The 15,450-nt window shown below is 28.0% G+C and overlaps 2 protein-coding genes across 2 annotated transcripts; both read left to right on the forward strand.

Annotated features, from left to right (window-relative positions):
* Positions 1-5,017: 5,017 nt before the first annotated feature.
* On the forward strand, positions 5,018-7,383 carry LOC114193620 (patatin-like protein 2). The gene is made up of 7 exons (XM_028083489.1): positions 5,018-5,284; positions 5,369-5,550; positions 5,638-5,830; positions 5,997-6,155; positions 6,273-6,578; positions 6,670-6,845; positions 7,115-7,383. Exons 1-7 carry the CDS (start codon positions 5,156-5,158, stop codon positions 7,182-7,184), a joined length of 1,215 nt encoding a protein of 404 aa, XP_027939290.1. The 5' UTR covers positions 5,018-5,155; the 3' UTR covers positions 7,185-7,383.
* A 1,587-nt stretch (positions 7,384-8,970) lies between these two features.
* Positions 8,971-14,084, forward strand: LOC114193125 (patatin-like protein 2). The gene is made up of 7 exons (XM_028082828.1): positions 8,971-9,270; positions 10,761-10,945; positions 11,028-11,220; positions 12,249-12,413; positions 12,779-13,087; positions 13,168-13,343; positions 13,720-14,084. Exons 1-7 carry the CDS (start codon positions 9,127-9,129, stop codon positions 13,805-13,807), a joined length of 1,260 nt encoding a protein of 419 aa, XP_027938629.1. The 5' UTR covers positions 8,971-9,126; the 3' UTR covers positions 13,808-14,084.
* Positions 14,085-15,450: the final 1,366 nt, after the last annotated feature.

Here is a 15,450-nt window from a genome sequence, read left to right on the forward strand (position 1 = left end):
TATATTAATAAACATATATTCTTTAATGTAAGTCAATATTATTTTATAATTTTACATATTGATAATTCTATAAATATTTTAAATAAATGTGTGACATTATTGAAAATTTAAGTGTGATAATTAAGAAAAATAATTAAATTTTATAATTTTAACACACTATATAAAATATAACGTAATAATATCATTATAAAAGAAATCCTTATGTTTAGTTAATTTTGTTGATATTGTTGAAAATCTAAATAAGAATATGTTCGGTTAAAAAGGAAGTATTGAATCATATAAGAAATAACATTTATAAATGTATTATATGCGAGATTAATTTCTTATATTTAGTTATTTTTTCATTAGAGTTTAATGTAGGTTAGATAGTATATATTTTCTCGAATAATTTAACACATTTTTGTTCTTACGAGTTTTACATATTTTTTATATGGTTAAAGTGTGAGTTTAACTCCCACATTGACCAGAAATGAAAAAGTAGAGCACTATATAAGAATAAAGACTCATAAACCTATTGCTTTAAGGTTTTGGGTTGAGAGTGGTATCAAAGCCGATGGTTAATACCGGCTTAGACGAGTGCAGTACCAGTATGGTCCTAGTATCGAAAGTCTTCCTGACAGTGTGGGTCAGGTAAGCGTGTCCCGTTAAGAAGAACAGCAACCTAACATTTACTCCTTTAACTTTAACTTTGAATAAAAAATGGAATTAATCTTTTTCAAAATTTTTAAATTAATTTAGTTCCTCAATCCTATAAATATGTGAATTTAGTACTTTTAATAATATTTTATTTGTTTATTTGACTTCTAAACATATTTTATTATAGTATTTTAGTTTGTTTACATATTTCACATATTTTATATGCAATGTTAATTAAGAAATGCGTATGAAACATCAAATCACCTTAAAAGAAATATCATTTAAAGACTACATCCTCACATATATTGTAAGATGAGAGACTAAATTGATTTAAGGTTTTCAAAAAAAAAATTAATTTTAATTTTCACTAAAATTTGGAAAACAAAAACATATTTAACCCTATTTTTTATTATATTTCACATTTTTTTTTAATTATTTCGGGGGTCAAATATGTTCATTGCGAATGTTTACACAGTTATGTATCTAAAATTAAAACTTGTTACGAGACGACAAATATAGTTATATGTATTCAATATTTTTTTTAATAAAAAACATAAAATTCAAATCGGCCATTATTTTAGTTCTAGCTGTTTCATATGACCGTTGGGATAATATTGTTTTGTTTTTGAAATTTTATTGTTATCTTTATTTTGATAAAGTAACTCTATAGATGTTGGAAAATGTTGCTTTACATGGAAAAAAAAACTGACAATTATAGGTAAATTATAATTTTAAATTTTAAATTTGAATTCATATTTATTCAAAATTTTAATACATTTCAGTTTTTTAATTAATGAATATAATATTTTTAATTCAATGTGATCAGTTTTATCAAATTTTGTTATATGAAATTTCATAATAATATTTAAACAGATTTAAACATGAAACTAAAATATCTTTTATATGTCAAAAAGTTAAAATCAAAATATATCAAAAATTCTAATTTTATATTCAAGTTTAAATACTAAAATCATCGTATTTAACTTATATATCAACAACTAGAGGTCTTGGACATCAAACTTTTTTGTATTATGTATTAATTTTATTAAATATTTAAATGAAATATAATTTTGCTTTTTAAATTATGATAGAGATAATATTGTATTTAGATCCATTTGAAAATAGTTTGAGTATTATTTATTTTTATTTTTGATTGATACTTTTAAATTCATCACTGTTTTAAAAAATTACAAATGATTACATTTGTGTCAAAATTGATCTTTATTTATACTAATGTGATTATAATTGATGTAATTACCAAAAGTCATTAATTAAACTTGATGGATTGACATGATAAGACATTTATTCTTGCATGTTATAAGAACAATATTTATTTTGCTTTCAACCGTTCTTTCTTTTTTCCCTCAAGACTACTAGTCTTTTCAACTCACAGTTTGTTGTGTATAAAATTAAAGTACGATGGAAAAAATATAAACCAATAATCAATAATTCTTGAGAATTTAATGAATTAGTTATCATTTAAACAAGTCAGAAAACAAGAATTAAAAAGTCCTTTATCCCAGCACGCGCCTTATAAAATAATAGTCAATAAATTAGTTAATGAATGATGGTTGGAATATTGTAACTTCCATTCCAATTTTTTAGGTATTTGCATTGACTCATTGACTCGTCATTGATTCAAGTCCATGATGGAAGGTATTAACAATGAATATCACTTATTGTCGTTAATGATGAGTTTTTTCTTTTATTATTATTATTATTATGGAAATAAGTAATCTTCATACTCTATCAAAATTAAAAAAAAAAAAAAAGACACTGAAACAAAAACTTGTGTCACAAAACATAAGTGGAGTTAATCAAGAACTTGATTTACCACATAAACACGTATATATAGTATATTTAACAGAATGTTTATTTGGTTATGTGTGATATAAAATTGATTAGAATTGATTTTAGAGTTAAATATGTTTTTTATTTTTAAAGTTTTAACGAAAGACAAATTAAAGTCTTTAAAGTTAAATTAATTTTTTTTCGAAATTTTGGATCAACTTAGTCCTTCATCTTTAAAAATACGTAGATTTAGTTATTTTAACCAAATTTTGTTAAGTTTATCTAACGTTTCAAACACATTTCAGTTAGTATTTGAATTGTTTACCCCATTTGACACATTCTCGCTTTAATATTAACTCAAATATTATTATAAAATGCGTTTAAAATGTCAAATAAACTTAACAAAATTTGGTAAAAATGACTAAATTCACACATTTTAAAAAATGAATAATTAAATTGATATAAAATTTAGAAAAAGAACTAATTCCAAAATTTACTGAAATTTAATGGACAAAAACATATTTAACAGATTGATTTTATAACACAAAATCACTACCTGTTAAAAGATAAAAATGTTCAAAATAATTAATTATTATTTTTGTGTTGGAAAATTAATTATCTAGGGACGAACCAAACACACAACAACTTTAACACAGATTTTGAATTTAGGGTTTGGTTGTTTGGAATTATTTCTCCACTCTTCTAGAATACACGATTACAATGTGAAAAATTACTCTCAAAACCTTCCTTTTATGTAGTGCAAAAACAAGAACACAAGGGTTGCCCTAAGCATTCAAAATGATTCAGCTGTGTGGTCAAAGATACTGTTTTTAGCAGCCTAAGGTTGAACAATACTAATTATTTTCTTTCTCTATGTACGGTTTGAATTCTAGTATTAGCTAGCGTATAAAAAAATTCCACGCTTATAATAAAAAAAACATATAAAAAATTCCATACGTTTACTCATTGTCCTGTCACCATAAAGAAAAACATAAGTAACACGTGAAAACGATTTAAAATAAAGAAAATTATCTTTTGACAATCTTTTGTATGGACAAACTTCACGAAATTTTCATAAATAGAATTAAATAATTTTTTATTTATTTTTTAACTATAATAAAATAATAAAATAATAATTTTTTATCTAATAATAGGTAATTTGTCAAAGTTGTTAAGACAAATTTTGTGAAACTACCATTTTCCTTAAAATAATCTGAATTTTTTTTTCAAATGTCAATAGTTTTTCCATTTCCATGTTTATCTATTCTTTTATATGTTTTGTTCTTGGTAATAAAAGAAAAAAAAAGTTTCTGTGGCATCAGTTTAATACTATAAATACAATCCATTTTTTTAAAATTTTTGGATAATTACATGAGCCCATGTTTTATTACGAAGAATCTTTATGATTTATTTTTTTAATCGAGTTAATAATTGATTATTTATGTAAGTACTTAAAATTTCAGATAATCATTAATGGATGAGAAAAGATTCATTTAGGTCATAGATTTAACATTTTATTTTGAAGGGTTAAAAAATGGGTCGTGACATTTTTACAAAAAAAATCAATCTTTTTTATGTGAGTAATTTTGCATGAGAAAGTTTAAAATTCAACATAAATGTCTTATATTCTCTATGAGTATCTTCTTCTTTCTTACTTTTCCTTCGCGATTTCGACATCATTTTTCTTTTCTTGTATCGATAAGTCAAATGACATTCTTCTTTTATTTATGTGAGTAATTTTGCATGAGAAATATTTCTGTCCAATTGGATTGTGATTTAGCGTTCTTCATTGAAGTTAATTAGTGGTCTAAATCTTTATTTTATTTTTAAATTAATACACTGATTATTTAAGTCATATAGGATAAAGGACAATCCTCCTCTTTAGCTTATACAAAATAATTTAGATTATTTTCTTATTTAACTCATTTTTATCTTAAATGATACTTCTATACTGAAATTTTATTTGAAAATCATATTTTATGGAAATTTTTTTGTAATACTTCATTATGTTTGTTTTGAGCCAAAACGAAATAAATTTTAAAAAGAAGGAAAATCTCCAAAGTTTATGTTGAATTCCAACATCAATTTATATAGGACCAATCAAGTCTAATATGAATTCGTAAGGTTTACGTTTCACGTACATTTATATCAAAGTCTTACATGACATAAAAAGTAAAAAATATTTAACTTAAAATACCTCTTCTGCTATAAGATGTATACCAATAAATAAAAGACACCCACTTGACCAAAATATTCTTATAAATATAAATCTAAATATAATTCCGACTCTCATACTAAATAAAAATAAATAAGTTAAAAATTAATAAAAAAAAATTCAATTGTATTAAAATTTTGAATAAGAAATAGTTATAATCTAGATCAAGATCAAAATGGATCAATATAGAATCTTTACCAGTTGTTTAAAAAAAAAAAATCTTAATTCATAGATTTATTGATTACCGTGTGATCATCAAACACCGTAATGTCACGTGAAAACTAATTCAACGCGCCAAGAACAAGGCAATAATCAATCGTCAACTTGTTCATTCTTTCCATGGTTTAGCTATATATAAATATACACCTTCTCCTCATCAAACTAAGCCATGAAAATCAGATTTTTCTGAGTAACTTTGTGTAACACTTCATAGTTTTCTTTGCCCTTTCCTAAGCTCAGTTCATTCCATCTCTCTCATTCTCTTTCGTCTTAGTAAGTCATCAATTCAAATCCATGGAAGCATCTCAAGCTCAAAGCAAAAGTGACGATGGACCCATGGTTACTGTGCTGAGTATTGATGGTGGTGGCATTCGGGGAATCATTCCCGGAATTTTACTTGCTTTCCTCGAATCAGAACTTCAGGTAATTAATAATCTATGGTAACCAAGAGAAAACGTTTATATGTGAATTAATGCAGGAAAGTAACTAATAATGGTGCATATGCAGAAACTGGATGGTGCTGATGCAAGACTCGCAGATTACTTTGACGTGATTGCAGGAACAAGCACTGGTGGATTAGTCACTGCAATGCTCACTGCTCCAAATGAAAAGAACCGACCCTTGTATGAAGCCAAAGATCTTAAGAACTTCTACCTTCAGCATTCCCCAAAAATCTTCCCACAGAGCAGGTAAATATATACCATAAACTTCGTACCAAATCATTCAAACCTAAATACACTGTGTACTAATTTACCGTGTGATTTTCCCAAATACAGTAGCTGGAATTTAATCGCAACGGCGATGAAGTACGGCAGAACTCTGACCGGACCACAGTACGACGGCAAGTATTTACACAAGCTCATTAGGGAAGAACTCAAGAACATAAAATTGGAAAACACATTAACCAACGTCGTTATCCCAACATTTGACATAAAAACCCTTCAACCCACAATCTTTTCCAGCTTCCAGGTTCGTCTCTCCCTCTAAATTATTATGGGGTCGCAAAAAGTCACTCACTTGAAAATAAAAATTGCAGCTTTTTTTTTTAACAGACAACATTTGAAGAAAATTCGTAGATAACAAGGAATATATATATGATTGTTTGTGTAACGAAATTATTACTATGATGTGACAGTTGAAGAAGAGGCCAGATTTGAATGGGTTGTTGTCTGATATATGCATTTCAACCTCAGCAGCACCAACCTTCCTTCCAGCTCATTCCTTTGAAACCAAAACCCCCGATGGTACTTCCAAATTCGACCTCATAGACGGTGGTGTAGCAGCAAATAACCCGGTATTATAATTTGTATAAACTCTCATTAATTATTCTTAATTATGCATTTTTCAATGCCATTAAGGAGAATATAATATGATAATAAACTGATAGATAAGTTAATTTGGTGTTTTGAAGGCACTGGTGGCGATGGCAGAAGTGTCGAACCATATCTGCAGTGAAGGTTCATTCGGAAAGATGAATGTGAAAGCGATGCAATACAACAGGTTTTTGGTGCTATCGTTGGGAACGGGTGCTCAGAAACAAGAAATGAAATACAGTGCTGCTGAGGCATCTACTTGGGGTGCGTTGAGCTGGGTTACCACCACCACCGGCACTCCTCTCATCGACGCCTTCACTCATGCTAGTTCTGACATGGTTGATTTCCACATCTACTCCGTTTTCCAAGCACGCCATTCTGAAAACAACTATCTCCGAATCCAGGTTCTTTCAAAAATATACCTACAGTGATTCTCATCATGTGTGTGCAAATGAAACGAAACTCATTTGAATTCTTTGTATTCAAATCTTGTAGGACGATACTTTACCTGGGGAATTATCTTCGGTTGACATTGCCACGGAGAAGAATTTGAAGGGTCTCGTCCAAGTTGGGGAAGAATTGTTAAAGAAACCAGTTTCACAGATTAACTTGAGGACTGGTGTTCATGAAACTGTTGATTCTGGCGAAACAAATGCAGATGCATTGAAGAGGTATATCTCGTAATCTTAAACACAGATGTAATATTTTATAAAATAAAAATTACAATTATTAAATTTTAACAATTTTTTTTTATAATTTTAAGTGTTATTTTTTTAAGTAATTTTTTTTCATTCTCAATATTTAAAAATCACTTAAAAATGACATATGTTATAAAAGAAAATTATTAAAATTTAGTAGTTAAAATATGTCCGATGTTTTATCAACGATGTATTGCTTCAAATCACAGTTTTACGAACACTTTGACTATTTTTTTTGTCAGGTTTGCTGAACGACTATCCAAACAGAAGAGATATCGTAAATCTGAATTGTCTGCTTATGGGAATTTTTGAAAAACTTGTTGGTTGGTCAATATGATATATGATTGGAGTGATGATCCATTTCATAGTGTTATTGAGTCACAATAAATTGAGTGTCTTTACAGTATTGCATCATGTGCTGTAAACGCTCTGTGTTTCTTTGTTTTCCTGTTACCAAAGGCTTTGTAATGTAATCATTTTGGGTTATACCTAAATTCATTTTATTTTAAAAGCATGCCTTATTTTATTTATTAGCCAAATAAAGTATTAAATAATAGACAATTGTTCCAAATAAGTATTATTAAATAGACAACTGTTTTGAAAATTAATTCGACAGGTACTATATTAAATGGGAAATGAAAGTTGCATGTTCATAAACCAAAAGTGATTTAAGCCAAATTTTAAGCAAGGGTTTGATAAACCGGAAATAAAATTTCCAAAATAAATAATAATAATAATAAATAATTGTCGAAAACTTTTACAATAATTAAGAAAAATTTGTTGATAATTATTGATGATCAAAATTCGGTATTAAATATTTACCATCAAAGTCTGTTGGCAATTATCTCTCTTAATGACAAATTTTGAGTGTTAGGTAAATATTATGATTTGATTTTTTTTTTCATTCTTTTCTTCTTCTATTTCATCATCTATCCTCTTCTCCTTTCACTCCTCTCTCTTTTGTCAATGTTGTTGTCGCTTCTGTCAATCTTCTCCTCTTCTTCCTTCTTCACTTTCTTATTCTTTTCTTCTCTTTTTCTTTTCTTTTTTTAACCTTTTATCCATCTCCTACTAATTTATAACAAATATTGAGAAAACTTTGGTGCATATTTTATGGACGAATTTATTGATAAATTTGTAAAAAATTGAATTATAAACGAATTATCAAAACATTCTATTATTAACAAATTTACAAACAGATTAAAAAAATATTATTAATGAATTTAAAAAGAAAAAAAAATCAAATTGGCGGATTTATCGATGGATTTGACTATATTATCATCAAAACTCAGCGGCAACTGTGACTATACACTAACTTTTTTTTTTATCAGGAAATAATATATTATATATAGATAAAACACATGAGGTATCTTACAACTCCTTATACAAAGTTCGCTTCTTAATGTGATATAAGAGTCTGAGTTAAAACTTATCCTAACAAGATTTGTTGTCTGTTGGGTCTATTGTATTATTTGTTGTCGCTATATTTGCTATTTGTTGATCTATCATATTATCCATTATCGGAGTACTACCAGATCACCAATGGTATATACAAATAAGACGAGTTTATAGTATAGTGGATACAAATCTCACTTTACAAACTAATTTTGTGGGATTGAGTTGGACTTAGAGTTATGTTCCTAATCTAAGTTTAATGGTTTAATATTCTCTCACGCATCTCCTCTTGAATATCTTCACTTTAAAGACACGATTATCATGTGAAGAACTACTCTGTATATGTATATCTTCTATGTGTATTAGAAACAAGGCAACAACAAAAGGGTCGATGTATTCAAATTACTATGAGGTTGAAAGCCTTAAAAAGATACACGTTTTCAGTGTTTTAGTACCTATCTAGATGAATCATTGTTAATTTAAATATTAGATTCATATCCCTTGAAATCGATGCATTTCTGGATTGGCCAGTGGACACTATAAAAAAACATGATTAAAATGAGAATAGTATAGCAGGTTCAATAAACAAATGAAGTGTGGAAGTATTCAACGTCAATATCTCTTAGTTTAAAATGATATTATCCATGTTATTTGAAAATTGATTTAACACGCTATAAAAAAAAAGTCAATAATTAGAAGGATTTCCCTGCATGTTGGTGAAGTTTGGTTAGTCTATATATACAGGTTCTCCTCATCAAACCTAGCCATGAAAACTAGGGTTTCTGAGTACCAATAAGCTTGCAGAGAAGTTCAACCTCTCTCTCTTTCTCTCTCACTTATACTCATAATATTCAAATCCATGGCAGCAATGAAAAACCATGTATCTCCAGTTCCAAGAGAATCTGATGAGAAACACCTTGTTACTGTGCTTAGTATTGATGGTGGTGGCATTCGGGGAATCATTCCAGGAATCATTCTTGGTTTCCTCGAATCAGAGCTTCAGGTAATTAATATCTTCAACAACCAATGAATAAATAAATAAATATATGTGTGTGTTTTTGGATAAATTTTTTGTCAAAAAGAAGGAGAATATTATTAAACATTTTCACAACCTAATTCAAAACTATCTTATTATACATAAATGAAATATTAAATTTCAAAAATAGTTACATATATGAGAATTTTTCACATTTTCATTTGTTATTATTATTTTTTTTAATTTATAAGAAGACTTATTTTAAATTTTTATTATTGTATTGTTTTAGAAGTACTTGTTATTTAACCAGACAAAATAAATAACATCATAGAGAAGGTTTGAGTAAATATAAATTTCAATATATGACATTTGATAGATTATAAAACTATATTTTATAAAAAAATTGATTTAATCTCACTTTTGGGTCCTTTAGATTAGTGTATAATCAATTTTTCTTTTCATAATTTTAATTGTTCAAATTTTGGCTTATATATTTAAAAAAAAAATTAATTATCATAGTTTTAATGACTCCATTATCGCCCACAAATTAAAAAGCAGACATTTTAGGTCAAACATTACTGGTCAGCTAATAATGTTTTTGAGAGATTTGGACCATTAGCTTATTAAATTTTCGTATAATAGAAAAACCGAAAGGAAAAGTACAGTAGTAAAGCCAAAATTGTTCATTTTTAAGATGCAAAGAAAAAAAAATGGTCATTTAAAACTATGGAAACATAAATTATTAGTCGCCATGTACGAATAAAAATAAAATAATTAAACCAACAGAGGACCAAAATTGTCCGCATCAGAGGAACCAAAACCAAATTAATTATAATAATTAAGCTTAAAAGTTTATATTCATTTATTTATTGAAGGGGATTTGATCCCTTCCATATACAATGCTAACTAAAGTCTGCTATTGGTTAACGACGTGCATTATTGCTATATTAATATAATTAATTATTATCACATCATGAAAGCAACAATTTTGGTTGATTGTTATACCTTCTGGAATTCTATTTAGTATTATGTTAGGTGCAACTTATTGTAAACTATAAATTAAGTTGGGTTAAATATCTTTTTGTCCTTTAATTTTTAGTAAATTTTGGAATTAATCAATTTCAAAATTTTAAACTAATTTAATCTTCATCTTTTGAAATACGTGGATTTAGTCCTTTTAATCAAATTTTGTTAAGTTTATTAAACATTTCATGCGCGTTTTATAATAGTATTTGACTTAACATTAAAGTAAAAATGTGTCAAACAGTATAAACAACTCAAATAAAATCCTAAAATGCATACGAAACATCAAATAAACTTAATAAAATTTGATTAAAATGATTAAATACACATATTTCGAAAGATGAAAGACCAAATTGATCCAAAATTTCAAAATTGATTAATTCCAAAATTGACTGAAAGTTAAGGAATCGGAATCGTATTTAACCCAATTAAGTTTAGTCTATTTCTTGGAGCTTAATTAAGATTAAATTAATGTGTGATTATGGTGTGTGCAGAGGCTTGATGGTGATGATGATGTAAGATTAGCAGATTACTTTGATGTGATTGCAGGAACAAGCACTGGTGGATTGGTCACTGCAATGCTTACCGCTCCAAATGAAAATAATCGACCATTGTATGCAGCCAAAGATCTTAAGCGTTTCTACCTTGAAAATTCTCCAAAATTCTTCCCACAGAACAAGTAAAAGTTCCTTACTTTACCATAATCTTCATGCCAAAATCAACATGTACTAATTAAGTTTAATGGAATCTAATTAATATAGGTGCTGGAATTTAATCGCTTCTGTGATGAAGTTCAGCAAGACTATGTTTGGACCATCGTACGATGGGAAGTATTTACACCAGCTTATTAGGGAAAGACTAGGGGAAACAAGGTTGCACCAGACATTGACCAATGTTGTCATCCCAACATTTGACATCAAACGCCTTCAACCTACCATCTTTTCCACCTTCCAGGTTCTTTCTCTTTCTGTTTGCTCGACCGAGTGTTTACTACTTCATCAATGACTTAGTTTTGAATCGGACTATAACTTTTTTTATTTAAGAGCTAGTTGAGAATTGAACTCCTGACTTTAAAATGTTTACCACTTCGTTAAAAGTTATAACTTTTAGTCATAACGTAATTCTTTCTACTTATGAGTCCAAGTATCATGATTCGATTGTGACTCGGCCCACCCGTCCTCCGTCACAGGACAATTGCTGCCACCCGCAACACTATTAATTTATTATATCAAATATATTACTCATTTATTGTGGAAAAAATGAGTTTTATTTGAAAATCAAAAAGTTTAATCCCATTTTTGTTATATAATGCCAATGATTTAATGTTTTTTTTCTATTTATTTTTAACTTAATTTGCACGGCAATGAAAATGACTTTAAACAACCAAAAACAAGACAACATGTAAAATAATATAGTTTAAACATAACAAAGGTAACATTTTTTTTAGATGTGACTTAAAAATTATCTTAAACAACATTTATATAAATATGGACTTATTTATAAAAGTGTGGTCTAAAATACACTAAAAATTAAAGTTTTTATATTAGAAATATTTTCTCATTCTTTTTTTTTTCTGAAAGCGCAAAACTTAGTTCCAAAAATGAAAAAATTTAATTTTCTTCCTTTTCTTTAATTTTAGGTTGAAAATGGCAAAAACTCACAATATTGAAATTGTAAAGTTTTATAAAACACGTACATCAAAATCGTTGTCTTTTATGAGAATTTTAAGCAACGATTCTAAAATTATTGTCGTATTGAAAAACATTACCTATTACCTACAGCTACGCTCACCTAGACTACGTCTAAATAATTGTTGTCCAAACTTTACTTAGTTTTTGTGGTTTAACTCAATATTTTATGTTGTTGACTAGAGTGATTTTTGTTGTAACAGTGATTTCATATTTGTAAGAAAGACTTTAGATTAACATTAATATTGTTCCTCTTACTTTTTCTATCATTCATATAAAATATTTATGTAACAGTTGAGGAAGAGGCCAGATTTGAATGCATTGTTGTCGGATATATGCATTTCAACTTCAGCAGCTCCGACCTATCTTCCAGCACATTACTTCGAAACCAAAACCCAACATGGTCATGTCATGGGAAAGTTTGACCTAATAGACGGTGGCGTCGCAGCAAATAACCCGGTACATGCACAATCTTAACTATATTTCAAACCAAAAAAACTAAAATCTCAAACCATATGTCTTATAAATTTAAGTCTGAGTCTAAGTTTTACATTGGCTAAAAATAAAAAAGTGAAACACTATATAAAAATAAAGATCTATAAATCCATTTTCTTAAAGTTTTGGGTTGAGAACAGTGTGAATGTCTTGTGATTGAGCTCAAGTCTCCATGGTATTGTATCTCTCCAGTAAAATCTCTTATATAAACCTAATAAAAAACTAACTCAGTAGAGTACAAATCCTTGTATCGAAAATCTTTCTACAAACCTGATAACATGAACCAAATTAATGAACCAAATTAATCTGGTGTTAACTGGGTGGTGCAGACACTGGTGGCCATGGCAGAAGTGACAAACCAAATTTCCCACGAAGGGCAAGGTGGTAGCTTGAAGGTGGAAGCCATGCAATACGATAGGTTTTTGGTGTTATCATTGGGAACAGGTTCTCAGAAACAGGAATCGAAATACAGTGCTAAAGAAGCTGCTGATTGGGGTATCTTGAGCTGGGTTTCCACAACCAGTGGCAGCACCCCTTTAATTGATGCCTTCACTCAAGCCAGTGCTGACATGGTTGATTTTCACATTTCCTCCGTTTTTCGAGCACTCAATTCTGAACAAAACTACCTTAGAATCCAGGTTCTCATCAATTTTATTTTAACTTAATGAAATATATACAAATAGTGTTTCTCATATTCACCAATATTCAACTTTCTTAGGACGATACGTTAACTGGGAACTTATCTTCTGTGGACATGGCCACTGAGGAGAATTTGAATGAACTGGTCTCCGTTGGGGAATCATTGTTGGATAAACCAGTTTCCAGGATTAACTTGAAGACTGGAGTTTACGAATCTGCTAGACCCTCTGAAACAAACAAAGAAGCCTTGACCAGGTATAAATATTAAGTTGGTACACTAATTATTTATAGTCTGAATTTGATTTAGATTTTTGAAAAAATAAAGTAATTTGATTTTCTTGGATAAATTTTCTGAAATGGATCGAGATTTTTATTAAAATTGACACTAAAATTATGTTAATTATATCGGTAAAACAAATTAGTCTTATCAACATTTTTAATTTTACAGAAAATTTTTTTATCTATTTCAATAAATTTAATAAAAAAGATCAAATTGAAACTAGAAAAAATTAAAAGACTAAACTTAATATTTTTTTACGAAACATGTACCAAAAGAATAATTAAACCTAAAATATTGAATTTTAGTATGATATTTTGAATGAGCTTGTCTAACTCTTATGCTTGACTACAGATTTGCGATACGACTATCCAAACAGAAGCGATTTCGAAAATCTGAGATGTCTGCAAATAATGGAAATTCTCAAAAGACAGTTGTATGATGAATATGATATTATGATTTGTACTGTGTTATATATCTTTTTTATTACCAGTGTTGTGTTAAATATAGTGCATGTGACTTAAGCCTAGGTGCTTGAACCGGGGTCAACGGTTCATAGGTGTTCTTAGGTTAACAGTAATTAATCCAAATAAATTGAGTGTTGTTGCAAGCTTGAATTATGTGATGTAAACGCTTTGTATTTAATTATAATTTTTATGTTAAAGAATGTAAACTTAATGTTTATTTAATTTTGGGTTAAGAAATTCTTATGTACTTTATCTCTTTGGTTTCTTGTAATGAATAAAAGTCTATACCATGGTTACGTTTGGGTTACACTGACCTTCCAGTACACGAATGCATCTTATTTTTAAATCTGCCCTTCAACTACACGAGTGCATTTTATATTTAAAACATGGCATATATATATTAAGTTGAATATCAGAATAACCAAACAGCAACTTGTGGCTAAAATAAAATAAAAAAATAATGCAATAAACAACTCGCAATCAATAAAAAGTGTACCAAAACTCTTATCTATATATATATATATATATATATATATATGTTTTTTCTGCAAAACAGAGTTGGCTTACACAGATTTATGCTGCCATTTTTGGTCTTTTGTAACTCTTTTCTGATACAGTTCCCAATATACAGATTTTTTTTTCTTCTCTTGTGTTTTCTTTCACTATCTTTGCATCTCCCTAATATTTTTCCTACTTGGGATATTTAGCCAAAATTTAACATTCTTCTGATTCCACCTATTAGCAGACTTTTTTAATTATTTAAAATTAGATTTTAAAATTAATTCAATTCTATAAAATTGACTTTATTTATATGTTGTAAATTATTTTATCTCTAATTGACGTTTTAGTTCTGATAAATCTAAATACAAGGACATGGAACCACAATTTAAAATTTCAAAAAGTCTATGCCACACCTTCAATTTTACTATTCATGAAATTAACTGAGTTCTGAAACTAATTCTACAAATCTCAGAATACTTTTTATTACAAAAACATTTTGATTATTGGCTTCACACAATATGATTTATATGACTAGATAATAAATTAAGAACTTAGTCGAATCAATGTATATGAATTATTTACTCGATAACTTATTCAAATAATTCTCAAGAAAAACCAACTTCAGCTACAGTCAAAGTTTAAAAAAGAAGCACTTAAAATATGTAGGTAAACGTTGCAGAAAAAATTTCATTGATAAAAGGTTCATTAGTAATACCATTTAGTAATTACTATATCGATCACTATGAGATGGCTTCTACTATAGATTAATAGTATTTACATTATGGAATGTCTTTAATTAGCTAAGGTTAAACTTCCACTAAAAAAAAATAAAGGTCCCTATAGATGTGTTCATTCAATATTATTTTTTAATAATGTTAATTATTGTAATTAATGTGAGTACTATTATTTTGACTCTCAATACACATTTTGCATCTACTATTTTACCCTTTAATTTCTTTCTTTCTTTACAAATACAGAAGTTAACCTTTTAATGACCAAAATACAAAAAGTGGGTTGTCAAATGGTACGAGAATTGTAAAAAAAACATTTTCCTTAGTGTAATTGTTATTCAATGATTATAAACATATTAACTGTTATCTTATTTGTTACAGGGTCT

Source organism: Vigna unguiculata, chromosome 8 (genome assembly GCF_004118075.2).
Source record: "Vigna unguiculata cultivar IT97K-499-35 chromosome 8, ASM411807v1, whole genome shotgun sequence".
Lineage (NCBI taxonomy): Eukaryota > Viridiplantae > Streptophyta > Magnoliopsida > Fabales > Fabaceae > Vigna > Vigna unguiculata.

What these genes read in the sequence shown, in the direction of transcription:
- LOC114193620 (XM_028083489.1), top strand. Translation starts at nt 5,156, where the DNA reads ATGGAAGCATCTCAAGCTCAAAGCAAAAGTGACGATGGACCCATGGTT. An exon ending in AAAATCTTCCCACAGAGCAG is followed by an intron (nt 5,551 to 5,637) that starts GTAAATATATAC and finishes TCCCAAATACAG; the next exon opens with TAGCTGGAATTTAATCGCAA. An exon ending in CAATCTTTTCCAGCTTCCAG is followed by an intron (nt 5,831 to 5,996) that starts GTTCGTCTCTCC and finishes ATGATGTGACAG; the next exon opens with TTGAAGAAGAGGCCAGATTT.
- LOC114193125 (XM_028082828.1), top strand. Translation starts at nt 9,127, where the DNA reads ATGGCAGCAATGAAAAACCATGTATCTCCAGTTCCAAGAGAATCTGAT. An exon ending in CCATCTTTTCCACCTTCCAG is followed by an intron (nt 11,221 to 12,248) that starts GTTCTTTCTCTT and finishes TTTATGTAACAG; the next exon opens with TTGAGGAAGAGGCCAGATTT. An exon ending in AAAACTACCTTAGAATCCAG is followed by an intron (nt 13,088 to 13,167) that starts GTTCTCATCAAT and finishes CAACTTTCTTAG; the next exon opens with GACGATACGTTAACTGGGAA.